The sequence below is a fragment of the Drosophila novamexicana genome, unplaced genomic scaffold, assembly GCF_003285875.2.
Source record: "Drosophila novamexicana strain 15010-1031.04,08,12 unplaced genomic scaffold, DnovRS2.1 tig00001089-arrow-arrow-pilon, whole genome shotgun sequence".
Classification (NCBI taxonomy): Eukaryota; Metazoa; Arthropoda; class Insecta; order Diptera; family Drosophilidae; genus Drosophila; species Drosophila novamexicana.
Genome location: NW_020824841.1, coordinates 421,205 through 446,628, shown reverse-complemented (window position 1 = coordinate 446,628; position 25,424 = coordinate 421,205). Strand labels below are relative to the sequence as shown.

The following is a 25,424-nucleotide window of genomic DNA, read 5'->3' as shown; positions in this document are numbered from 1 at the left end:
TCATCTCGTTAAGCTGAGTTTCTATATTCCAGTACCCAGGTTTTGATTCAAACATGGTTTGCGGTAGACTTTGGCGCTATTGCATTTGCTTAGGTTGAATTTCAACTATATTTCTATTCCTTTGCTATTTTTCAATCAAACTTTTGTGTGATTTTATTTATTTATCGATTAGAATATTTGTTGGATTTGAATACCCAAGCTATAAGCTTTTCGAATTTGGATTTTTGAATATACTCAACTCAATTTGACATATAATTGTATTTCATTTGTAAAAGTAAAAGTTTTTTTCTAAATTGCAAAGGTATTTTAAATGCATACCAATATTTGTATCTTAGAAACGATTTAAAATTGACTTTTGTCTAATAGAAAGAACAAATTCTTTCTGCTAGGTTTTCCAACTCCTCCCAAATTGTCTAAACATAACGGTAATTTTCGGCCATGTTTTAAAGTTTGCAAGCCAATTTGTAGGCTCATTAAAAATATGAACATTTATTTAATCATCATCAAATATTGAAGTATATAAATACAACTTATCGTATTGATTTTGCATTTAAATGATTAAAGCAAATTTAATTGTACAAAAAATGCACAAATAAAGTTTTCGGGGCATCGGTATCGAAGCAAGAATAACGAACAAGTATCGATAAGTATTCAATTGTTGCCGATGCTTGGCGCTTGCCGTATCGATAATTAATCGCACATCTCTAATGCATTTGTGTATGCAATAGAGACATTTGTATGGCAAAATTATTTACATTCGTTTAACTGGCCAAAAATCAAAATGGAAAACTTGGCGTTGAGGCGAGGGGCCAATGCCAGCTGCAACTGTGAGTAGATGCTACGGTTAAAATTGAATTTGAGCAAATCCAGCATTTGCACAAGGACCTTTTCATGTAATACATATTTGTTTCTTTTTTTTTTTCGTTTTTTTTTTTTTTTTTTGTTTCATGGCCATTTGTGCACATTATTGTTTTGTGTACATGTAAAATATGTAGTCAACAATATGACAGACGAACAGCTGCAGGCTTGGCACACAGCCGTGCTGTCGGAGGCGCAGCGCGAGAATTATGTTAACCATAACTTGGAAATTGTGCGACATTATCGCACCGAGGCGATTTCCCGTGCGCCCGCTTTCGATCTTGAGCGCAATGCCATAGACGCAGCTATCGCCCGGCATGGCCTATGCGTGCCCCATGCTGTTGCCAGCAGTGAGAGCATTGCGCGCACACAGGCAGCAGCAGCAGCAGCACTAGCCGCTACCCAGGAGGAGCTACAACCGCCTCCAATACGACGTCCACGAATGGAACAGCCGGAGGAGCAGCAGCCGAACGTTACTGCTGCGCCCAGCGTGAGCGGCACAGCTGCAGCTTCAGCTACAGCGACTGGCAGCAGATATGGCCACTATGTTGCACTGGCCCACATATTCTCCGATACGTATGCGGCAAGCTCCACGGAGGCAACAGTCGCAGCCAGTGGAGCCGTGAGTGCCAATGGCGATGTCAGTAGCACTAATAATAATAATAATAGTAGTACTAATAAAAATCAGGAGCCCGAGGAGGCGGAAATAAATGATATGGCGATAACGAAAACCATTGATAGTCTGGGCCTGCGTCGCACCTAATGTAGTTGTAATAACATTTAAGTATCATATTTATTCAAACAATTGTTAAAAGATCAGTGTGTGCAACATATTGTTTAGAACGTGTAATGTATGTGTATTTAACTAGACGTTATTTCCAAAATTTGTTTCCCGGAATAGGCAAGAAACAAAAACGATATTTGATAGATGCTGTATGATGTAAATAATATCAGTTGACTTTTGTAAATAGTGCATTTTACCTATAGTTGTTTAGCATTTAAGCGTAGAGTACTTAATCGCATGTACGTATGTATATATCTATTATATATATATACGACAAATACATAAATATATAACATATATCTCATATGATTTAGAAACAATCAATAAACATGTAATTTTCTCTTATTGACCCAACAAACAATCACTTTAACCTGGTCCGAACCCTAGCAAAAATGTTGCCACGAAATACAGCATATGCAAATAGAATATATATACGATTCTTTACTTTGTTTTAAAAGCAAAGTAAGACATTAATATATGCTTTTTCGAATATAATACTCTGTTTTCAAAACGAAATAAAAACATCTAATATTCTTATTTGTGTACACAACCAAGTTCGTTTTAAATAGGAATTTAGAATCGGAATAGAGGATATTTGGATTTGCTCGAGTTCAAACCTATTTCGTGGCGCCAGAAAAACAATAGCAAACCAAAAGGTATATACGTTTTGAGTTTAATAATTTACAAATTAATAAGGAACAAGTGTTTAAATATCGTTATATGCATCACATACGCTCTCGTATGCTCGTTGAGTCTCATAATTTAGACGTCGGCGCTGATAGTGCACTGGATATCCATTTCATAACTATATTGGGGAATGTGTGAGGGTGCTTTCTTTCGGACACAACTAACGGCAGGAGGGAATGGGGCGTATATATATATTTATACATACTGGGAGTAGCCGATGCAGCGCCGATTATACATACATATATAGTTTATATATAGTTTACTCTCATTGATAAGCTTTTTTTTTAATATTGACTAGATTGGTTTAAGTTGCATTCGAGTTGTTGCTGTTGTGGTTGCTTTCACTATCATCGTTGTCCTCATTCTCATTATCAATATCATCGTTAGCTGCATTATCATTATTACGATCAACAGCAACAGCAACAACTCCCGCATTCTCCGCATTCATAGCCACGCGTACAGCGTCTCTACGGTTCCGCCTATTTTCCATGCCGAATGCCGATCCACCCGAGGCGTGCATCAGGCGACGATACTGATGTAGACTGGCCAAAATGCGTATCATGATCTGAGCAGGTACCGTTATAGTATCGCGTGTCTCCACCAGCATTATCTCATTGCTCCTGATCAGCTGCAAATATAGATGATCTTATAAATAAACAATATCAAATCTATAAAGTGGCACGTGTACCTCAGCCGTTTCGCTTTCGTCGAAGTTGGCCTTTGGTGAAATTGGCGCCCAGACCTTCACGTTGTAATCAATGCCCGAGCTAACCAAATAGGGCAGCGTCGGATGCGGCTGGACACGATTCACTACACGATGATCCGCAAGCAGCGTTTTCACCACTTTGCCCGTCTGCCGTTGCCACACAAAGATGTGGCCGCAATCCGAACCGGACATAATGAAGTCGTCGCCCCAGAAACAGGCGCCCTTCACCATGGTACGCGAGTTCCGATGTCCGCTAAACGACATTTTCACATAGTCAAATTTGTTCAGCTCTTGACGATCTTGCCTATTCTCCCTAGCAGGTTCCAGCACAGTGTCGCTCTTCACTTCTGCAGGTTCAGCATTCAAGGATTCAGCAAGTGTGGCATCTATAAAAGGAAAATGTATTTGATATGACGTATGTATGTTATGCATATTCAAAGTAAATGTATTTTTTAATAGTGCCGTTCTACTCGATTCTCATTCATTCAAGTAAGCGTTGCAAGTTTTGATGTTTTTGTTATTGTATGTGCGTGTATGTCTCCTCTACCAAATGCACAGCACGTTAACGTCTGTTTCGAAAACCTTACTATGCGATTCTCAAAAGTTTAGGTAAGTTTTGCATATTTATATGTGCATTAACAAGTTGTGCTGTATGGCGTTCTATTTATGTTTGTTCATACTCTCACTCTAATATATTCTCATGCAGTCTATCTCACTCTTTCTCATTTTATTTCTGCACGCATAAGTCTGCTGTCTCGGTCTTATTGATAGCTGCCATTACAATAATCGTGCATGTGTGTTCTCCTAGGCAAGTACAAATTTACGAAAATATTTAGATATAAATAATAAAATATGTGAATTCAATTTGGATTCTTTTTCCATATGAATATGTACACATTCACTCAGGGTAGGTATCATGGATGGAGGCTATATGTATTTCCAGTCAGTTAATATACTATTTAATAAAGACATAAACTACTTAATACACACGTCTGTGTCCAAATACTTTTCATACTCAGTGTTTTGCGTACGGCAACGGTCAGCGCACTGCTCCACTTACCATCAGCTGACGAGTTCGCAACTGCAGGCGGCGACTCTATAGGAATGGGTGCAGTGGCGGCACTACTAAGTAAGCTGTTGTTGGGAGCTATTGCGGTCTCCCTCTGGTTGTCCAGGGTGCGTAGAACGGCGTCTTGCCAGGACATATGAGCCGGTGTCCTTGGGGTGGAGTAGCTGGTGCTGGTGCTCGGATTTAGGGCACGTAGCTGACGTGTTTGTGAATTGAGCATGCGAAAGATTTCATCGCTGAGTCGACTCAGCACACCGGGCTCCAGCGGTGGACGTGCCTGACCGACATTGGGACGATTGGAACCGTGCTCGGCGCTGGCCATGGAATTGGGGCCTGTATCGGACCAATCGCCGCGAAAACGCAGACGCGGCATTTGCGGCTCTGGATCGTTGTCGCGCCGCAGCTTGGGCGTGTAACAGCCGCTGCGTAGCAGCTCGGCATCATTGTAGCCCGGATGATGCATATCGAACAAATATAGCTGCTCCATGGAATAGCTAACCAGCAGTTCCGATTCGTCGGCGCTAAACTTAACGCAGGTGGGGCGGTAATGCCGGCGTGTATACTTCATCGGTATGGGATACGCTTTCAATGGCCAAGTGATGCGCTCCCGATCGATGCCAGCGGAGAGCATGCGGCGATCATAGAGCCGAACAATGGAGTCCGAGCAGCCAATGGCAACATTATAATGATTAATGGGCGCCACATCCATTGCTGTCACCGCGCAGGGTGCCGTAATAAAGATATGCTTGTCGCAAACGGACTCGGCACAGCGACTGCTCACCCTTAGGTCAATGCAACGGACGGTGCCGTCTTCGCCGCAGCTGAGGAACATGCGTGGGCTGTCCGGCAGCGGCAGGACATCGTATGTACTGCCAAAGGCGTGGCAATCAAAGAAACTGGCATAGCGATCGGGCTCGCCAATGAGCGCCTCCTCCATGCTTCTGCCGGGTCCGTAGGGTGCCAGGAATTCGGTGTGCAACACAATACCCTCGCCGGAGCACGAGATGACCGCCAGATCGTTTGAGTGCGGCATAAAACGTGCACTAAATATATGACGCTTGTGCTGAGTCTTTGTCCTGGCCGCCACACGACCGCTCTTGGTCTCCGTGATGACCAGATGATTGTCATCAGAGCCGGATACAATGAGCGTCCCGCTGGCATTCCAATTAACCGTATTCACACAACCGTTGTGCACGCTCAACGTGCTCAACAGATTCAGGCGTTGCACAAAGTCCAACGAATCTAAAATAAATCGAAATATAATAATTATAATGCAGATTACAAGCGAGCCACAAATCATATCGCCTGCAATTGCCGATAAACTCTAAAATCGCGCCACCACTTACTCTTGCAGCTGGCCTCCAGATTCGCCTGGGCGCTTCCGCTGCCCGCATTATACGGATAGTTGCTGATGCACCGGTGTACACTGTGCCTCTGTCCCTTGTCGGTCATCTTCAAATGCCTCACTGTATGTGGGGTGGTGGGATGATCAGTGGGTCGGTCGATGCGGGGTGGGGTGGGGTTGCATAAACATGTAGAGGTTCATTGGTATTATTAGACAATTGCCAAATATGATGGCCCCGCCGCAGATATGAGCAGGGAAATAAAACAAAAGCACCTATACTATATAGAAAATGTTGATCGTTGCCGCATCGATCATTGAATACCCTAGCATATATTGTTAGCCAAATATTTGAATAGAATTCGAGTTCTACAAGTGCGCATTATCTAACTCTCTTATTTTTGAGATATTAATTTTTTCATTATTTCTACTAATTAAATATATATACACTTGTATAAGCCTTACGATTTTGGCCTATTCAATCTATTATATTCAAATGTCTAATTTTTTCTATAAAACAGCAGTTTAATTTTTTTTAGTAAATATAACTATATATGTACATTATTTCTAAAATATATTTTAATACATATACCAAAAAAAAAAAAAAACTGCGCGATACATGTAAAAACAGGTGTTAATGAAAATTGATTCCAAAGGCTCTCAAACGGTGCTTCAGCGCAGTGACACTCAAACTGCGTCTTAAAATTTTGAGTATATATGTAAGTTTTCATTATTATTTTTACTGACGGGGCAAGGCAAACATTAAATACACTATCTTAAGCAAATCAACAGAAATATTATTTTGAAACGCACATATTGCTTGAACAAATCAAAATATCCAGTACAAGAGTATAAGAACACAAGCACTGAGCAAAATTCATTTTAGGTATGTGTGTGGGCGGGCATATGTATGTACATAGCCAACTTCGCGTCTGACTATATCTTCCGTTTGTGTGTATGTGCGCAAATGTTTTTAGAAAGCAATACAAATTATATAAAAATTCAAAACAAAGCGCCATACAAAACAGTCGATTGACATTAACTATTGAAAGCTTTTCACATTTGGCTATTTCTGTACGGTTTAAAGAGTGCACATTTATTTTTTGAAGTTTTTAACTACAGCGTTACCTAGTTTAAACTGCAGTAAAACATTAGAAAACACTATTTGGGCTGCAGCACACAAACACAAATTCGATATTTATTTTTATTGCGAGCTCAGCTGTCGCACTGTGTGACCGTTTGCCATTCGAACAGGAATCCCAAATGTATTTGTAAAAAAAGAAGCGTTTGCAAATACATACTAGATTTTCTCAATGATATACAGATCAGGCAAAACTTACGTTAGAATTTAATATTGAGTCAAGGTTATTCATGCACGTTGTCAAAAAAAAAAAATGCTTAAAATAGAGCAAATAAAATTGCACACTTGTTGTACGTCTTACGCCAGGCGTTACAAAATATTTAAAATTTTTATATTTGATCAAAAATGCTCTAATTTAGGATTATACAATTTTCACAGTTAGTTAAATATACTTATTTAGTTTTTTTTGATGGAAAGCCAAATGGTCACTTATATATGAACAAATATCATTATGGTTAAATCAATCGTTGAAGACATTAACAATAAGTAAAGCTGGTGGCCGAAGCCCATTTTTGAATTGCTTAACCGTTATTGTCAAAGGTGCTAAAAATGAACAAAATTTTGAACAAGTAGTCATGCGCTCTTATACTTAGCAATCGATAACATCAAAGAAATGTATACCAAAGTGGTATGTTTTTGGCGAGAGCTGGCCACACTAAGCCCGCTGTAATTTCAGTCGTAGCTTAATATTCGAGTCGAGCGTGCGCAACATACGCAGTTAACAGTTGGTCGTTTTAGGTAGCCAACCTGTTGCATTTTTTTTTGTGTTTTGTTTTGTTTCAGTTGTGGAAAGTGCAATACGATAACAACGACTGCGTCAGATAAAATCGAGTTGAAACATAAACTCACCTGCTGCAGCAGCCACACAGAGCGTGTGAGTGGTGCGAGTGTCATACAAATTAGAAATCTTTTGTTTATTTAATAAATACGGCGAAAAAACAACGACAAAAAACGAAAAACAAACAAAACGAGAAGAAATATCAAAAGGTAACGGGCAACAAGTGCTGTTATTGTTGTTGTTGTTGTTATTGTTTGTGCTGTGCTGCTGCTACTGCTACCGTTGTGGTTGTTGCAGTAACTGTTGTTGTTGTTGTTGTTGTTGTTGTTGTAGCAGCTCATGAACAGCGGAAGGTAAATATTGTTAACTCCGGACTTCAAATACGCAAAGCCAAAATGCAAATGGTAAAAATCGTAGTTGCGGCAAAAAGAGAACACGAAAACGAGCAAACTATTAATTTTGTGGGTGAATGTGATTGTTGTTGTTTTTGTTGTTGTTGTCGTTGTTGCTGATGATGTGGAAAAGTTAATGAAGCATCCGCGCTTAAAGCCAACAAATAAGAACATAGCATTCGGCTGTAACCGACTGCACAATACTCTGTCAACAGTGTACCAAGTATATCAGACGACAAAGAGTCTTTTTGCTCATTTGTTATGCTGACTCTAAGACCGTTATGCCAGATCAGTGCTTTTCAAACTGATTAATGGGATGGGGGAGGCGAGAAGGCGTGGCTCCCAAATTTGTGGCTAGCTCTTTAGAGGAAGCCATCAATAGTCTAACTGCAATTTGGTGACTAGCTGTGTTTAAAGGCAAAGTACCCAGTTGGAAATTGGCTCAGCGTTAACTTGCTGAGATCGCCATCAGAATCATCTAGGCCAATGGCATGCAACTGTCACGCAGCAAGACAGCCTTGCTGGCCTGTCTTGCCAGACGTCGAGCAGGACATGTTAGTTGCGTTTTCTTAAACGATATTTATCATTTGCATGACAACCGCTGGCTTCAGTCTTACGACAACAAAACTTCTTTCAGGCTACACGACACGCTCGATGACATGTCATCGAGTTAACGTTGATATGTCATTGAAGCTGCTAGCAATAATCATCTGATTGAGGTTTGATCAGACTTTTATCTGAGCTATATACACGCACATAGACTTGCTTGTATGTGTGTATATATGCAAGTATTTGTGTCAATTGTTGGCACTAGAGAATAACAAATTAAAAATGCCAACCAGTTTAGTCACGCCGCCCGTAACTCTGTACCGTTAGCTCCCCCGCCACCTGGCCATAGAACCAGAAGCTATTGTTGCTGCCGCTTCTGCCACTGTTGCTGCTGCTTTTGTTGTTGTTGCTGCAAATTCTTAAAGCTGCACATCGCTTTTTGTTAAATGCCACCGCGTAGAAAGCGACAAGCAATACAAAAGCATCAACAAATACAAATAAATCTATTTAGTTTTTTGTGTGTTCAACTGAAAAGGTATGGACAATAAATGGATTGGGTTACAGGGTCAGAGGCTCTCAATCAGAGCAATAGTACAGTGCACATTCGATATAGTCAACTCTTAACATATATATAATTGTGTGATTCTTATAATATAAGAAATTGTGCCAAATACCAGCCACACAATCGTAAATATTGCAAATTTCTACAATTGAAAGGTCACAGCCTGATGCAGCAACAGTTTGAAAGTCACTTATTTGTATTTAAATCTAATGAATTCTACTCAATTTTTACTTAGGTTCGGATTTTAAGCTCGCAATTGTCTGGCTTGCTCAGCGTATCTTTGAATATATAATTTCTTTCTCTTTGTTTTATAAACTCGTGTATTGACCGGAAGTTCCTCTGTTCCCCTGAAGTTCCCTGAATTTAAAAATCCGCGTCGCCTAATTCCGACTGGCATAGCATAAATACGGACCTCCTCACATAATATAAGCTTATTAGAACCGAAACAGATGGATATAAAATTGACTTGTCGTCCTGATTGGGAATATATAGACCTTATGGTTTCAGATATGTTTTTTCCTCTGATAGCATCTGCAAGGACATTAATTCGAATTAAACTTCCGCAAGACTCGAGTTTCTGAATGGACTACCTTATATATATAGAGAATACTTTAGAATATTCATATTGAATAAACACTTCAATCTTATTGGAAAATTAAATATTTTAGAATTCCGAATATGTGTGGAATAAGTTAATTTTTGTTGTGCCGACACATTAACCTGTTCCAGGCGTATTTAATTTATGTTTAATTAACTTATTAAGGCAGCCGTTGACAGATGTTTCATGTTTTATTAACCAGAAATGAATAAAATGCCAAAAAAAAAGTCCAGAACAAATGATAAGATTGAATAAATAAACCTGCAGTTAAGCCAAAAGCTAGATAGACAAGAAAAAAAAGGCTATCTACGGCACGCCGAATCTCAAATGCCCTTGTAAACTTACTATATGGCTGAGTGGCTTGTTGGTATGCGAGGAAACTCGTGATGCTTGTAATAGCTGAGATTAGTCTATACATTTTTCACCGATACGTCCAGTACAGCTATATAATATAGTAGTCCGAAGAAGAAGCATTTCATGATGTGTCGACTTTGGCCAAGATATCTTGAAGGACTCAAACATAAACTTGGACCGATCGTTCCTTTATGACATACCCCTGTGTGTTACACATTTGGTGACAAAATCAAAGTACCCTCTATTATACACTTGGAGGTAATATGTTTTCAGGCATTTAACTATATCGTAAGCGTTGAAAAACAAAAACACAATAGATCAAGCGACTTTCTGACAGTTTCACGGCAATTCAGCAATCTTGTTTTCTAGCCGATGTTGATGATTCATGACTGCATACACTACATATTATCTGTGCTATCAGCGATAAGGCTGCTCAGATATGACCAACTATATGCATTATAATTGCGCTGATGAAGTGGCTAATGGCTTATTTACGAATGAATTGAGATTGGAATTTGGTTAGCACAGGCTAGCACCTAGCACAAATGCATTTGATATATTTTCCATTTCTGAAACGAGAGTTGTTTGTATACATGTGTCTGTACATACATCATATAAATCGGAAAAGCGGAACGAATTCGAGAAGTGCCCAGTTTGAGATAAACTTTCCCATTTCAAGAAACAGAAACGAGTGAAAAACACGGCACGATATTTTATTTTGTTCAATCGACAACAACAACAACAGCAAGAAAAGCCAATTGCATTTCGATACCCACTAAATATAGCTAAACAATAGGGTATACGCATGTTATGCGTGTATGTAACTGGCCGAAATGGGCAGCTCCGAACCCATCAAATGCATATATATTAATGATCAGCAAAGGCCATCTATGTCTTCCAGTTTGAATTTCGGAGAGTACAAAGGGATGTCTTTTTTCTCAATACGTTAAAGATATAAGTATAGGGTATTTGCCAGTCGAGCACTATGCTATTAATATTATCGCTAGCCATTAAATGAAGCTGTGCATTTATGCTGCATATAGAGCATAGATTTGTAGATGATATTTAAAGGCGTGTATGTGTACCTATGTGTGTTGCATGCCTCTCTTTACTGCCGCAACATAATAAAGCTTAATGGCAATTCAATGAAAACTGCAACTGAAACTGAAAACTGAAAAGCTTCCCCGCGGAAAAAGTGAAATTTGCCGCCAACGAGAGAGTGCGAAAAAAGAGAAAGAGGTAGAGAGAGAAAAAGATAGAGAGAGAATGCGAAATATTGTTGGTTTGAATTACTCGGATTACTCGACTTGTACTCAATACTCATACGCATACTCCTACTTGTACCCGATCGTGCTAGGAACTACTCGACAAGTACTCGATACTCATACGCATACTCGTACGCGTACGAGTACCCTAACGTACTCGAGCTGCGTATAGTTATTAAAGTCAATGTTTAATCCTCATGTTAATGCTCATGTTAATTACAAACAGCAGCTGCCGCGTGCTACTTACAATCACAACAAATAATTAACTCGTGAAACGAACGCAACGTGCCGCTGTTCTCAAAATGGATGCAGCTGCCAACAGCGCCAGCACCAGCACCAATGTCAGCGTTGCCGTTGCCATTGCTGGAGGCGCCACCGAAGACGAGACCAAAGCGAAGCTGCACAAACAAAACGCCAGCATGGAGAATGATGACGACGATGAGCCGCAGGCGTTGCCATTCTGTTTTGTTCGGGTGAGTGCTAAATTTTATTATATTTTGTTCTGCTTCTTCTTTGGGGCGGGCCTAGAAAGTTTGCATTAGCCCCCTCTCCATCCGTCCAATGCCATTTTAGTTGCAACCATCCCTAAAACCTGGTCACCGTCGAACGCCGCCGACACATGGGCGACTTGCAACCGGCCGAGAAGCGTTGCAGCAACCTGTTCGTTGCGCCTTCACACCCTATAGACAACTTAGTATAATCTTCACTGACTATATCTATTACATGATAAGTTGACCCAGCCCCAGGTGACCTTTGGCCATGCGTTTAGCTAGAAAAGTTTCCCACATTAAAATGTAATATGAAATTGATTTAGTTCTCAGACGCCTGCAAATAGTATTTTATAAGTATACTAGAATAAATTACCCGGCTTTGCTCGGGTCGATTAAGTAATGTTGAAATTGTAAGTGGTATCGAAATTGTTTATGTAATTTGGGTCCACCTCGGACATATAGAAATTCAATCAAAATTGTCGCCACACGTCTTTGCGTTAGCTCTAAATTTTAAGAATTGGCTCTGGAAGATATGAAACAATCGATCAATAACATATAAATGTGTGGCTTAAACCGGAATGTTGTATCTCTTACTTCTTATATCTACCCTAATCATAAAAAACTTCGAAATAAAGCAATCAATTAGCTTAGAGAATATGTAAAGTAATTGGTTCTTCAAATGATTTTAGCTGCTTTTATATGAACATTCAGTTATGGCCAGAATTTGATTTTTTCTTGAGTGTATATACTTATGTAGATATGTTCTTTCTGAACCTCTTCAGCCCCATGACCCATTAGAATGGGCGTCAAGTGGAACTGCTTTTGGTTTTGGCACGCAACGCTGACTTCACAAAACCTCTGGGTTAACCCACAGAACCTCAGCACAGGGCCCCAAAAATGCCACCGAGTTGTGCGGGTTACTGGACTCACATATTCGTCTGTTTGTTACAAGTGTTCTACAAGTGTTAATTTTCAACTGTTCTGTGTGTTTTTATGTGTGTGTGAGTTTGTGCTGTAACCTTTTCCAGATTCGGGGTCGAGTTGTTCCGGCCCCGCTCGGTGCCTGCTCGGGCGCAAGCCGTACCTTTCCGAGACATGGCAATTGCCCGCTGCCATTATATACATATTACTCTACGTACAATTACATTTCCCCCAACCTCCGCTGCCGAAAAAAAGAATGAAAAGAAAAACTAGAAAGAACGGATTCCCTGGGCACGCCGAACATGAAATACCCTTGCAGACATATGTCTTATTACGATAGATTGTTCCAATAGGAGGTATATAATATAGGAGACCGCTTCGCTGCAAAGTGAAACTCGTAATTACTGAGTTTGGTGTAGATATATTGATAAACTGAAAAAGCGTCATATAGAGTCTATAAAGAGTCATAGTGCTATAAGATATTGTATTTCTAATCTGATATTTTGTTGTATCGTAAAACTCATTATTGCAAAGTTTAGTTAAGATATCTTGACAAATTCATCCAAAACCCTTTTTTTCGAACAATTCTTGACATTAACTACATGAAATAGTAAGCCGATTTTATTTTTATATAAAAGGGTTTTCGAAAAACTCGTAAATGTTAAGTTTGATCGAGATATTTTGTAAAACTGAAATGTTCTCAAATGCTTTTTATATAAATATGATATAGTATTTCAATTTTGTTAAGATTTTGCTTATCAGGAGCCAAACGATGCTATAGACATCTTTAAAAAAACTATATAAAGGTTTGCCTCGTAAATGCCAAGTTCTAGATCAAACTTGAGCAACTAAAATGTTTTCCATAGAGCAGATCTTGATCAGATTTTGTATATATATTATTTAGATATCTTGTTATGAACTTAATTTTCGACTGATTATTCCGATGGGAGCTATATAGCAGAGTTTATAAGAATAATGCAATACCCTTTACACCCTTGTTGAAAAAAAGAATGTGTAAAACAATTTGTTGTTGTTTTGGCTTTGTTTCTTCGTGTGATTCCGTGCTTGGTTCTCGGCGCACTCACGACCTGCCCCCGGCTGCTCTCAGAGACGGTGCCCCCATCCATGTTGGTGTGCCCCGACGCTGGCCTGGCTGGCCTGGCCTGGTCTGGCCGGGAATGATTGGCCCTTTTGATTGCTTTCTTTGGTTCGTTTCGCCGACGACGTTCTTTGGCTCTTTGGCTGTCATAATTTGTTGGGAAAATTGTTTCGGTTCTGCAGTTTGATTTTCATTATTTCATTTGATGTGCCCCATCAAAAGGTTGCGTCAAATTGTGCGCCGGTTCAGCAAACAATCGAATGCCATATTTGCTAAGTGCATGCCGATTGGGCCGAGTTCGACAAAAGAAGAAAACTAATCAAACCATCAAGGCCAATTACCTGTTCAGCTAGCTTAAGTTTTCCCCAACTCAAAGTTGTAGGTTCCAGTTTTAGATAGCTTTAGATATATAAGAATATATATATATTCTTTTGTATAGATATATTCTTTGTACCGTTTCCCATCCAGGGAGAGGACTTTCCAAAGGATATAAAACACGTAAGCTCTACATTTTCCAGCCTTGCGTGCAGGATTTGCCAAAACTTCTGCGGCTAGTCAGGGCGAACTACAAAAAATATATAGAACATAAAAATTGATGTAAAATATGATTTGAGACATGGACTTCAAGATTTGATTAACCCAGATTATATACATTTTAACTTTAGCAGAAACCTACTAAAAACTCTATGAATACAAGTCAAGTTTGTCCACGCCAACTTCTTGAGGCTAGCCTTGTGGCTAAGACTTATATGAAGCCCTGTTCCAATAAAGAATCAGCTTTTTGCTGTGCTTGCAAATGGCATTAGTCGCCGGCGGCCACTTTTTGTGCACTTTTTATTTGTGGCGGCAAATTCAAAGTAATCAACACACACACGTAAATCAAACCCAATCAGCTCGAAGCGTTTCTTTTCACCCACCTATATAAAAGTAAGAATCAAAATAAAAACTTGATTTCTGTGATTTTGATTTAAAGCAGCCGACGCATCGTTCGATATTGCTGATCCTAATACGAAAACGATTTGCGGGCGAGGCGAGCATCCAGTTTGTTATACCCATTTAAAATGTGTGTAAAGGATATAATGTTTTTCCACAAATGTATGTAACAGGCAGAAGGAAGCAGCTTCCGCCCTTTAATGTATATATATTCTTGATCACGATAACGAGCTGAGTCGATCTATGTCTGCTGTATCTGCTGCATTTTTTATACTATCGATACATATCGATTTTGAAACATGGTTTCTTGATTATTACAATAGCTAGAGTGTAGCTTGTATAGTGTATACAGTTTATATAAATCTCTAGAGTGTAGCTTGTATAGTGTATACAGTTTATATAAATCTCAGTGTTTTGTTGCCTCTCCTCAATCTTTTTTATGCCATATTTAAACCCTAAAATCGGCTTGACGCTTGGCTCAGGGTATCTCATAGTCAGGCAGTCCCGTTTAGAGGACTCTTACCATTCATTTTTTTATGACTGTCGCCGCTCGTGATGATTCCATAGCTCGATCTCGGCCATCTTTTCACTTCGCATATGTCAGGCTGCGACTTTCGTTCGTGAATGCATTAAAAGACAATCGATCAATCGACTGGTTGAAGCCTACGTTCTAAGCAGCTCTTGGCCATGCTAGACCACACCCTAATATATACATAAATATATATGCTTATGTGTTCCCCAATTTGAATATATAAATATGCATACCTTGTGTACATATGATAATTAGCCAAAAAAATGCGAAGCTGCTTTTTGCACTGTCTTTACTTTTGTGTGTTTAGATTGCTTGTTGGCTCGTCTCGTTGTTTGTTTGTTTGTTTGTTGGCTTGTTTGTTGTCTTCTTATACCCTGCAAAAAAAAAAATTGATTTAAAAAGGGTAATTGCATGTATTAGAAGGAGGGAGTTGACCTTGACCCTATAAAGCACGTATGTTTACTTAACTATAAAGCTGGAGATGCAATAATGTATAATATAATTAATTTGATCATTTAATTAAATTTATGTGCAGAAAAGTATTACTCTAAAATGATTCATTTAACGGGTTTCACGCATGTCGTCGAAAAATGGCTGTGAAACTAATTCAAATTTTAAAGAAATTCACTCGCTTTAAGTTGTAATTTATTTATTTCCGCCCGCGGTAAATGATTCTTTTTTTATAGCTAAGATTATTATCTTTAATTTCTTTAACGGCGAATTGATACGGTTTTGTAAAATCCACTATTGAGGGCGGAAAAATGGGTGCAGAATAAATACGAATATAAATACAGTTTCTTCGCTCGTGCCGACCTGGGGGTTGTTTTTTATACAATATTTATAAGAGCATACGAGTGTGTCACAGATATTGGTTACAGAGTATCTGTTAGTCGAGCAATCGCGTCTGGCGCTTTTCCAGCTGGTTTGCTTGTTTGCTCGTCGCCGCCAGATAACATTTAATTTGATTAGTTGCTGCACAAATTGCTGTCCAAGCTGGGCAACTGACCAGAAAACGAATCTTTAATTTGTGCATAAACTATTTTGGCTTATGGGCGTGGCACTGGCCATGTGTTGCGGACATTGTATTGCACAGCGTTTAGCATAATTAAAATGCATTGCGAATGCTGTTAAATGTGTGAGACTTTTCACTTTCCCATCGCCAATGACTGCGTCACTTTTTTTTTGTTTTTGTTTTTTGTCAATTGTTCCCCGAGCTGGCGATGAGATTTCAAATCTCTGCTAATGGCCTGGGTAAATTTTTTTGAAACGTACCTTTAGTACGGCTCGCTGACCGTGCTGACTTGTTGTTGTTGTTGCTGTGTTGTTGTTACTGGCCAAACCACCTGGCTGGTTGGCCATCCTGCCCGGGGCTGCAGGGAAATTTGTGTGTGTTTGTCCATTTCGATTGCTCCTCGCAATTGCCTCGCGCTGCCTGGGTGAAAGTTATGCAGTTGACGATGTATTTCTCTAACTGGGTAGCAGCCAATTGGCTGCCAGCTTTTGCCCAGCTGCAGGTGGTCGTCACCTGTTTGTTGAAGCTGCGGCTGCCGCTGGCGCATACAGGTGCGTAAATGCAAAGATCGATTAAATAATGAAATTAATTGCAATTTTCTATAAAATACATGGCATGAAAGAAAGCGAAACAGGCTGAACGCCTGACAGATTAACAACAATTAAGCGCCTATTGTGCAGTGTTGTAAAACGCATTCTAAGCCAAGCAGCAGGCGACAAACTCAGCATTTGTTGAAAAGAAATAAACGAATTTTCCGCTGCTTAAAAAGAACTCGACGAGTAAGTGCAGTGTTGCAAAACACGTTCTAGTTGTCATATTGTAAATTAAATATGCTTAAGCTTAAGCTTAAGCTTTTTCTGCTTATTGCATACTAAGTTGACATAGGCCGACACGAAATATTTGCTATTCTGTCATATGCGGAGTATAAACGTCGCTTAGTTCTTAATTTCCTGCTTTTGTGCTATATAAATTAAGCCTTGTAGCTAAGCATCTAATTTGAAGCTTTACAAGCAAGTTTAGCCAGGGTGCACCTGTTTTGGACCAGCTCGTTCTGCTCATGGGTTCGAATACGGCTTGCAGCCTTCAGTAAAAGGACTGTAGCTTTGCAAGGCAGATCTAGCTAGCATTTCTTCTTCGTACTTACATAATGCATATATAGTTTGTTGGGTTAGCTTAACCTTTTGCAAATCATATAGCTCGGCCAGCACTTTTGTGATATGTACACCTCCTAAAAGCCACAATTTGGCTGGGTTTCGACCTAAATGTCTGTCTAAACACCCAATCTAATGCTCCACATTGCTAACTTGGCCAACATTTTTCATGGTCACACTCTCTTGCGCCACAAAATGTGACATACATTGCCTCAAGCGAAGCGTGCGTAATGTATTAAGGGCCGAATAACTCGCATATCATGAGCTCAAATGAAAATACAATATCAAAAACTGAAATAAAGAAATGCTATAAGCCAAGCAATTGCAAAAATAAATTGCAAAGTGAGACAGAATGAGATGAACTTTGATTTTAAAAGAATTCTTTATTATTTTCTATATACATATGTTACATATAGCTTGGCTCTATGTAAATTGTCTTTTTGAAGAGATTATTACAGCACTCTCTATGCTCCGATGCGCACCCAAAGATCGTGAGAAAGTTGTAATTTTGTGTGTTTTCCGACAGGCATTAATAGAAAAACACAAAAAAAAAAAAAAAAAACATGAAAGATATATCTGGGCAAAAGTCACACGCAACTTTTTTATTTTGTCGCTAGAGGCAATGAAGAAAAATATCTATGTATAAATATAAAAGAAAAAAGTCCAAATATACAAATATGTATGCAAATGACTTTCATGTTACCCCGAAGATATCTCAAGCGACTCCATTTCTAGAGTGGGCCGCGTCTTGGAACAACATTTTCCATTAACTATTGTACAATAACCGATTGGATCGCCCAGCGAAATGTTATGCAAATTTGACAACTTTTGAGGGAAATTGTTGCGTCCAGACTTTCGGCATTTTTGGACTTTACATGCGTTGCGCAACACGCAACACCCAAAAAAGGTAGCCACGGCGCAAAAAGAAAAGTGTGAAAGAGGGGAAGAGGGCAAGTGAAAGAGAGAGAGAGAGAGAGAGTGAGAGAGAGAGAGAGAGAGAGGGAGAGAGAAAGAGGAAGAGGGCGAAGGAGAGCTGAGACAGGGAAGTGCGACAGGTTAGCCTAGTTAGCTGGACGCACTGAGGAAACCAATTTGGCCCAACCTGTATATGGTGGCGATCGTGAACCAGATTCGAGTTTCGAGATTCCAATTCCGATTCCGCATCGCCGCCAAGTTGCATTCCCCAAAAAACTTCCCATTGAGTATGGTCCGGTCTGCGATTGGATTGGCGAGTGAGGTAGTCTTGTCAAGGAATTTCACTCTGGTTTTCTACACCCAATATCCAATATGCGTGTATGGGCTCAGCTCTGACGCTCTGCAGTCGAGAAAGCAGTTGAAAACTGTGCGCAGTTTGTCAGATTTTATTTTATGTGTAAGTACAGGACACTGCATCTCTGTGTGTATGTTTGTGTGTGTGTGTGTGTGTTTGTATCTGTGACTTAAACTGGTCGAACAGGTGAAGTTGTCGTACGCCAAACTTAAGTGCGTGCAACAACAAAAACAACAGTTGATTTGCTAACATTGTTGTTGCTCTCGACCCGGTCTGAAAGTCTTATCCGTGTAAATGCAACAACAACAAACCAGAAAAGCGCAAGTGAAACGAATTATGCGTGCAGCTCAGCGCGTGTGTGTGTGTGTGTGCATTTCTTATGCTTATAACCTGCAGCCAAAGACAATATTTGCAAGGATTGGCGGACAGATTAGCTGAAATTCATAAGCTAAAACCGTTGGTAACTCAGACTTGCACATGGAAATCCTGAAAAGCAACGTTTCAGTTCTTGAGAATCGCATAGAAAGGCGACAAACAAAGTTGAAGAGAACGAATAAAAAAGCGATAGAAAACAAAATGGTTAACAGATTGAGCGTGAGCGAGTGAGCCATAGGAAGAGGGAATGAAGAAAAGAGATAGAGAGAGGTGGAGAAATCAACTGGCTTCAACTAAATTTACCATATTCTATTGTTCATAGTTCGTCAAGACTCTAAAAGCAATTTATTCATGAAGAGTGTCGTTTATTTTCTTAGATTAAAACGGATTAACACTGAAAAGAGTGTTGATTTTTGTTAACTCTGCGAACATCTTTATGGATGTACATCAACTATCTATCTGGCTGTTTAGAGAATGAAAAAGTGTGGCCAGGTCTACAAGGGGATATTTTCTAAAGTCATGTAATGGTAATGGTTTAGAGTTAACAACCCGAAAGTAAGAAAGACTCTTGTCTTGTCTGTTTTTAGACCGTGAGCAGAGTACTGACCCGTTCGCATACTCCCCACTGTCATGCTCTTGCTCTTCTCTATTCGTATTTGTTATTTTCAATCACTGTTATGCAGTCGCCCTTAAACTTGATGATGCTATTGTGAGATCGACTCATTTGATATGCATACGCAGCTGCAAGCCCCCTACCATAACTGACCACATGCAAGCAGAATTTCATTACGAAACCCTAAATGGAATCCCGCAACCAATTCGAATAAATCTGATAGGGCCTGCCCTCTATCAAATTGGAATTCTAAGTAGTTTTGAGAACCCATTGAAATAGGGTAAGCAAGGGTATGTCGGTTTTTGTGCAATTGCATGAAACGGGCAAAGGGAAGCGAGCCCGTTTATTTTATATATATACTCTTGATCAGAACGTTCTTGATCTACATTTATCCGTCTGTTCTTCTTTTGAAATATACATTTTTAATTCGCAGAATGAGTTTTTCTTTTCTTTTCTTTCAACTGTTTTTCTTATTTTGATAATATCGATAAATATCGATTTTAAGACTCGGTTTTTTTAAGCATAGCTTGAAGATTCTGGGAGCTTTATACACAGAACCTTTTCTGTAGGTTCTCGTATATTCTTTAGATATTACAAATATATGAGATATCCAAATCTTAAAGGTAGAAACTTCGAGAGTATTTTTTGTATGTGAAAGGAAGCCAGAATCTGTGTAATGGCAGCCTGGCTTTGTTTCAGGGTATCTCCTAGTCCGACTGGCGCTTTTTAACTTGCTTCTTTGGTCTTTACTAATAAGATGGATTTTCAGTTGGGTTCCTTAAAAGTATGCGGCATGTTTTATTTGTGAGTCGCTTTTGTTATTGTTTTTGTTGCTGTTGAGCGGTATTTAATGCATTTTATGTGCTTGCCCCACTGCGGCACTTATCGCTGGTGTTTACCTATGGCCCTTTGTTGCTGCCGCTGCTGTTGCCTTACAGTGCAACTGGAAAATGGACACAAAATGGTAGCATTTATGACTGGCCTGAAAGGTGTTGCCATAATTGTGCCGCTGGTGAATTTTTGTGTTGGTCGTCCAATGCAATAAATTCATGAGCGATTGACTTCTTGTTCGACTTTAATTTGTTGACATTTTCCATTTTCTTATCATTTCCGTTACGTTACCCTGTTGTTGTTGTTGTAGCTGCTGCTGTTGTCGCACTTTGTGGCAGGTAATTTGGGTTATTGTTACGCATCGATTGCTTAACCCTATTACGTAAGTACATAGTTGCTACATGGGCTTACGACGATAAGGCCAGCCAAAAATTAAATGTGCCACTCTTATTTAGCCCGGACACAGCCAGCTGATAAAGCCCGATATGTCTGTGGTAATATTGAAAGAGATGTTTATTGTAACTTTCAGTTCTAATCGGAAATCGTTTGTTATATTGAATACATGTTTTTGTGCCTGATTGAAGAGGCTACAAACATACAGTGTGGCAGATAAGTATTGCCCTGTGCTGTGCTTCTCACATTGCCCCACGCTATGAGAAATGCATTCTTGAGTAGATTCGGCGCTTGTTGTCCGATCTTTGTGAAATTTGCAGACGATATACAAAGGAATTTGTATAAAGTATACTAGAACTTTCATACAAAGTTTGATGTACTTAGCTCTTATAATCTTCGAGTTATGCTTAACAAAACCATGTCCTATATAATCTCATCACATCAATATTTATCGATCTTATGAAAATGGACGAAGATATCGAAAAAATTACTGAAAAACTTGTTTTGCATATGGTAAAGAAGAATTTATACCCCTTTTTCCCATTTTCATTGGGCTTAGGGTACACAACTGTTGCCTCATTCAATTGCAAAAAGCTAAAACTAAAGAAAATCTAGAAGTCAGCTTTTCTTGTCAGAGCAACAAGGAAATTTAAAGAGTTCTCTTGTCAAAGATACATTCTATGGCTTATCTTGGCCTTAATATTGACAGCAACTGCGAGAAAAAAAGGCTCTCTCCGATTGGTTATTACCTCAGGGACAGTGTATGCCGCAGTTGGGTATACCCAACTATGCCGCTTTTACTTGTGTTAATCAGAGTGTTTTGCCATGTTTTTGCGCCGCTTGAGATCATTTGATGAAGGCTCAGTTATTTGATCTCTTGTGGCCAAGAAATGTCAAGGCAAATGGCACAGCGTTGCCAGACTGATGGCATTGCCCTGCCAGCTATTTGATATGGAAATGTGCGGCCAAATGTTTACCACGGTTAAATATCTGTAAGCCAACAACAACAACAGCAACAATAACAGCAACAATTCACGATTAAAATAACAAAAACTGGCAGCGGCATTTTCCATTGTTTGTAACGTTTCATTAGCTCAAAGCGCCTGGGAAATTGTTGTTGTTGTTGCTTCTGCTGCTGCTGTTGTTGTGCCTCTTGCTGTGGCCATAAGTCAAAGTTGAGGGATTCATGGCAAACCCGAAAATCGAAATACCTCATTAAAAGTCCAGCAGCTGGGCACAGCAAACTCCAAAGTTACGCAGTCACCAAAAAAAATAAAAACAAAAAACAAAAAATTCAGACGCAGCCATTTCACATCTGTGGCTTAAAGACCTGCAATTGTTTAAAATTTACATTTTTTTCGAGTTTTTTTTAATGTGCCAGCTAAAAGTTGGCCAAAACAAAGGCGTGCCAAGTGCTTAACTATAACAAGTAAAAGTGCAATCAGTCGGGAGTGCACGACTGGGAGACACCCTAAACCAAGGAAAGCCAGGGCTGCCAAGCACACATGCACATAAAATGCACGGGAATTTTGGTGAAATGGGAAGCTATCCAAAAAGTAAATCTGTCGTAATTTGTATATACTATATGGGAACCTATATATACAGTTTGATATATGTAGCTCTTATCGTTTTTGAATTATGTCTTAAAAAGTAACTCTCAAAATCGATATTTGTCGCCATCGATATCGATAAATATTGACATTTTATGTGTCCAGTCTCTAGATTTTGTAGACGCACAGATGTCCGCACGGCTCGTCGTCTTGATCAGAAGAATATATAAACTTTCTGAAGTCCTAGCCCATAAATTTGGACAAAATTGTCTTGTGGAAGAGCATGCAAAATTCAGCTTGACTAAAGCTTGCAGCTTACCATATGTATATAGATTTTTATTCACGATATCATGTTGATTAATTTATTAAGTTTTTCGTTTCGTTTTGCTTGGATTTTAAAGCCATTTAAAACAATTTTGAACAATTTTGTTTGGCTTTTGTCAACGCTGCTCTTTGGATTCAACACTATCATCATCATCATCTTAATCATAATGGTAATGTAATTGTAATTGTAACTGCCGGCAAGTGCACATAAATTTCATGTTGAGCATGCCCAGACAACAATTAACAATTAAGCGGGCTATTGACATTATTTTTATGTTTTTTTTTTTTTGTTTTCGTTGTCTGTTGAATTTTTCAGCTAGGCCAACTTGAAACGAGCCAAGGCTAAAACAACGCCACAAACTTTAGCAAACGATTATGAAAATCTCTGGCTTATTGTAGGTCACAACAGCTCAGAGATTTAAATTAAGAAACGTTCGCTAAATGCTGTTCACTAAAATATGTATCAAATATAGTAAGTACTTTAAACTATGAGCTTACCTTTAATTTCTTCAGAAATGTAGAAATATTCAAGTTTTTTTTTTTTTTCAAATGAGTGCGGTTGGATTCAATGTCAGCTGGTTTTTAAGTATAAGATCTGTTTTCTTAAATACTATAAAATACACTTTTTAGATATAAAGTTCATTATCGAAATGAAGTCTTTGAATGCGCGGATAATTTAATCGCCTTCAAAAACAGTTTTCATAATTAGATGGATTCAGAAAAAATGCTGTTCAAATTCTTTTGAGTAATTGAGTTGTGGGATATGAACTAGAATATGATTTACGATTAAAAAGTAGCGCTGATTCGTAAAAACTTTTCGGTTTAAGCTTTTAACAATGCAATTTGTGTTGTGGATTCATTATAGACTGTGATTGGGAGTTAAGATTTTGAATCAATTTTTAAATCATATTTTACATGCGCGCGTTAAAAATACTAACTACAATTGTTGAGGTGCTAATAATTATTTGAAAGACATGAACAGTTTCGTATATAATTTAAATATAAGCCAATTTTTATGCAATTGTAAGAATACCACATGCAATTTTTACTTAAAGATTAACTTGTGTTGTTCTTCTACGCGATTCTCATTAATGCAAATAAGCTGAAAAGGCTTTAATGCCTTGTTTATAATCAATTTATAAATATATGTGTTTTATGTGTTCTATTGGCAATCTAATAAACTTAATAATGCATTATTTATTATATATAGATTTGCATGCATATATGTGGGTATCCTCATACATATATGGAAATAAGTTCCTAAATCAAGCAAGTAAATCAAAGTGCCTTAATTGAGAATTTGGCTAATACTAATTTCTATAAAAATAATACGTAATTATCAATATGCCGCGTCTTGGGGCCTTGACCCAGTCAGCTGGGCCAGCTGGATGGCTAATCGTAGCATAGTTTTGGCCACATTTGCCCAACTCAAGTGTGTCAGTGGCAACGAGCCCAGTTAAGATATGAGGCACTTGTGTGTGTGTGTGTGTTGGTCTGAAAGCCGCACTAAGGTTCTAGGCTAACTTTTGAGCCGTTTGGCTAGCAAACCAAACCGGTCCGAGTTACCGAGTATACCAACCTGGCAATTATCGAGAGCTGCGCTCTAAGCTGGCATTTGCTTTCCTTTTCCTTTTAACAATTAGCCGGGCCGCGCCGGGCTGGGCCGGAACGGGGCGAAGGCAAATGATATGCGGCAAGCCAAAAGGAAGTTAATAATTTACCCATGGCTAATAAGCGGTCAGCGTCGCGCGCTTCACAGGAAATCCAATCAGCCGATGACAGTCAATCAACTCAGCGGCAATTGGCAGCAACTGAAGCGGCAGCAGTTGAACATTAACTGAACTTGAAGCCAAATGCAAATGAGACAAACTAACGCTAAAGTGTCGCCATTCGTGCACTTTGAGGCGTTCACTCGACCGTGGCAAGCGGCAAGCAGCCACCAGCAAGTGGAAAGCAGCAAGTGGCAAGTGGCAAAAGGGGCACCACGTTGTAGCTGGGGTAGCCGCATACGAGGTGTTGCATGCAATGCCTCAAAAAAAAAAAAAAAAAAAAAAAATAGATGTATACATATAAAAAAAAACAAAGAAACTCATAATTATATAATTTATCTATTAAACGCTGCGACCCGTTGACAATGACATTTTCTTTTTGACAACATTTTCGTAACAGTTGCTAAACGGTTCGGCCCGGGGCAGGGTAGCGGACGGGACGGGCGGATTATTTACTGGTTGGTACTGGTGGTAACTGGAGGTCTATGTTTTTGACATTTGTCTCTTGTCAAGCGCGTTACACGCCACATAATTATTATTATTTAAATTCGAGTTTCAGGCATGCAAATTGCAAAAACACTCGAGGGACAGGGCGTAAAAACAACAACAAAAACCAAATGACAATAACAACAACAAGAACAACATTAAATTGGTAAGACAAATTATAACGTGGACATGGATACGGGCAACAAAACAGGGTATCTGCCTTTGCAGTCCGGGCAGTCGGACTGTCCGTCTTTCAGCTCCGCCCCGTAATCATGTGTCATATTTATTAGCCAAGTCAACGCACCTGAATATTTTAGTGTGTTTGCTTGTGTGTGTAATTCCTCGTGCTGTGAAGCCGTTCAAGTCAACGCTGCGGCGGGTCGAGGTCATTCATCCAAAAGGCGTCTTTACCATACACACATGCATATACACATATTCAGTTAAATAAGGCTAGTCGAAGATCCCGCTTTAAGGCGAACAATCGAGACCCCTATTGCTAGATGCTTCCCCTTATTCTGACTGGCAGGAAACTCGTATGTTTGCCACATGATGGCAAATCGTATAATGATTGCTTTATAGTTAGTTAGTA

General features: G+C 39.2%; 3 protein-coding genes across 4 annotated transcripts in view; 2 read left to right on the top strand and 1 right to left on the bottom strand.

Moving 5' to 3' along the window:
- The first annotated feature begins 717 nt into the window (after positions 1–717).
- Positions 718–1,633, top strand: LOC115766322. Its single transcript, XM_030710212.1, has 2 exons — positions 718–827; positions 996–1,633. The coding sequence occupies exons 1-2, from the start codon at positions 782–784 to the stop codon at positions 1,619–1,621; spliced, it is 672 nt and encodes a 223-aa protein (XP_030566072.1). The 5' UTR covers positions 718–781; the 3' UTR covers positions 1,622–1,633.
- Positions 1,634–2,619: 986 nt separating this feature from the next.
- Positions 2,620–6,834, bottom strand: LOC115766321 (DDB1- and CUL4-associated factor 6-like). 2 transcript variants are annotated; one of them, XM_030710210.1, is made up of 5 exons: positions 6,787–6,834; positions 5,451–5,570; positions 4,096–5,346; positions 3,018–3,421; positions 2,620–2,957 (listed from the first exon to the last, which is right to left on the bottom strand). In XM_030710210.1, the coding sequence occupies exons 2-5, from the start codon at positions 5,554–5,556 to the stop codon at positions 2,634–2,636; spliced, it is 2,085 nt and encodes a 694-aa protein (XP_030566070.1). In that variant the 5' UTR covers positions 5,557–5,570; positions 6,787–6,834; the 3' UTR covers positions 2,620–2,633. The 2 variants fall into 2 exon arrangements, with proteins under 2 accessions (XP_030566070.1, XP_030566069.1); XM_030710209.1 differs by lacking the exon at positions 6,787–6,834 and adding an exon at positions 6,575–6,662.
- A 462-nt stretch (positions 6,835–7,296) lies between these two features.
- The window catches only part of LOC115766263 (rhophilin-2), a 37,851-nt gene continuing 19,723 nt past the window's right edge, over positions 7,297–25,424 (top strand). The window contains exons 1-2 of the mRNA XM_030710123.1: positions 7,297–7,574; positions 11,312–11,558. Coding sequence (XP_030565983.1) covers positions 11,388–11,558 — 171 coding nt within the window. The 5' untranslated portion in view covers positions 7,297–7,574; positions 11,312–11,387. The remainder of the gene's footprint in view (positions 7,575–11,311; positions 11,559–25,424) is intronic.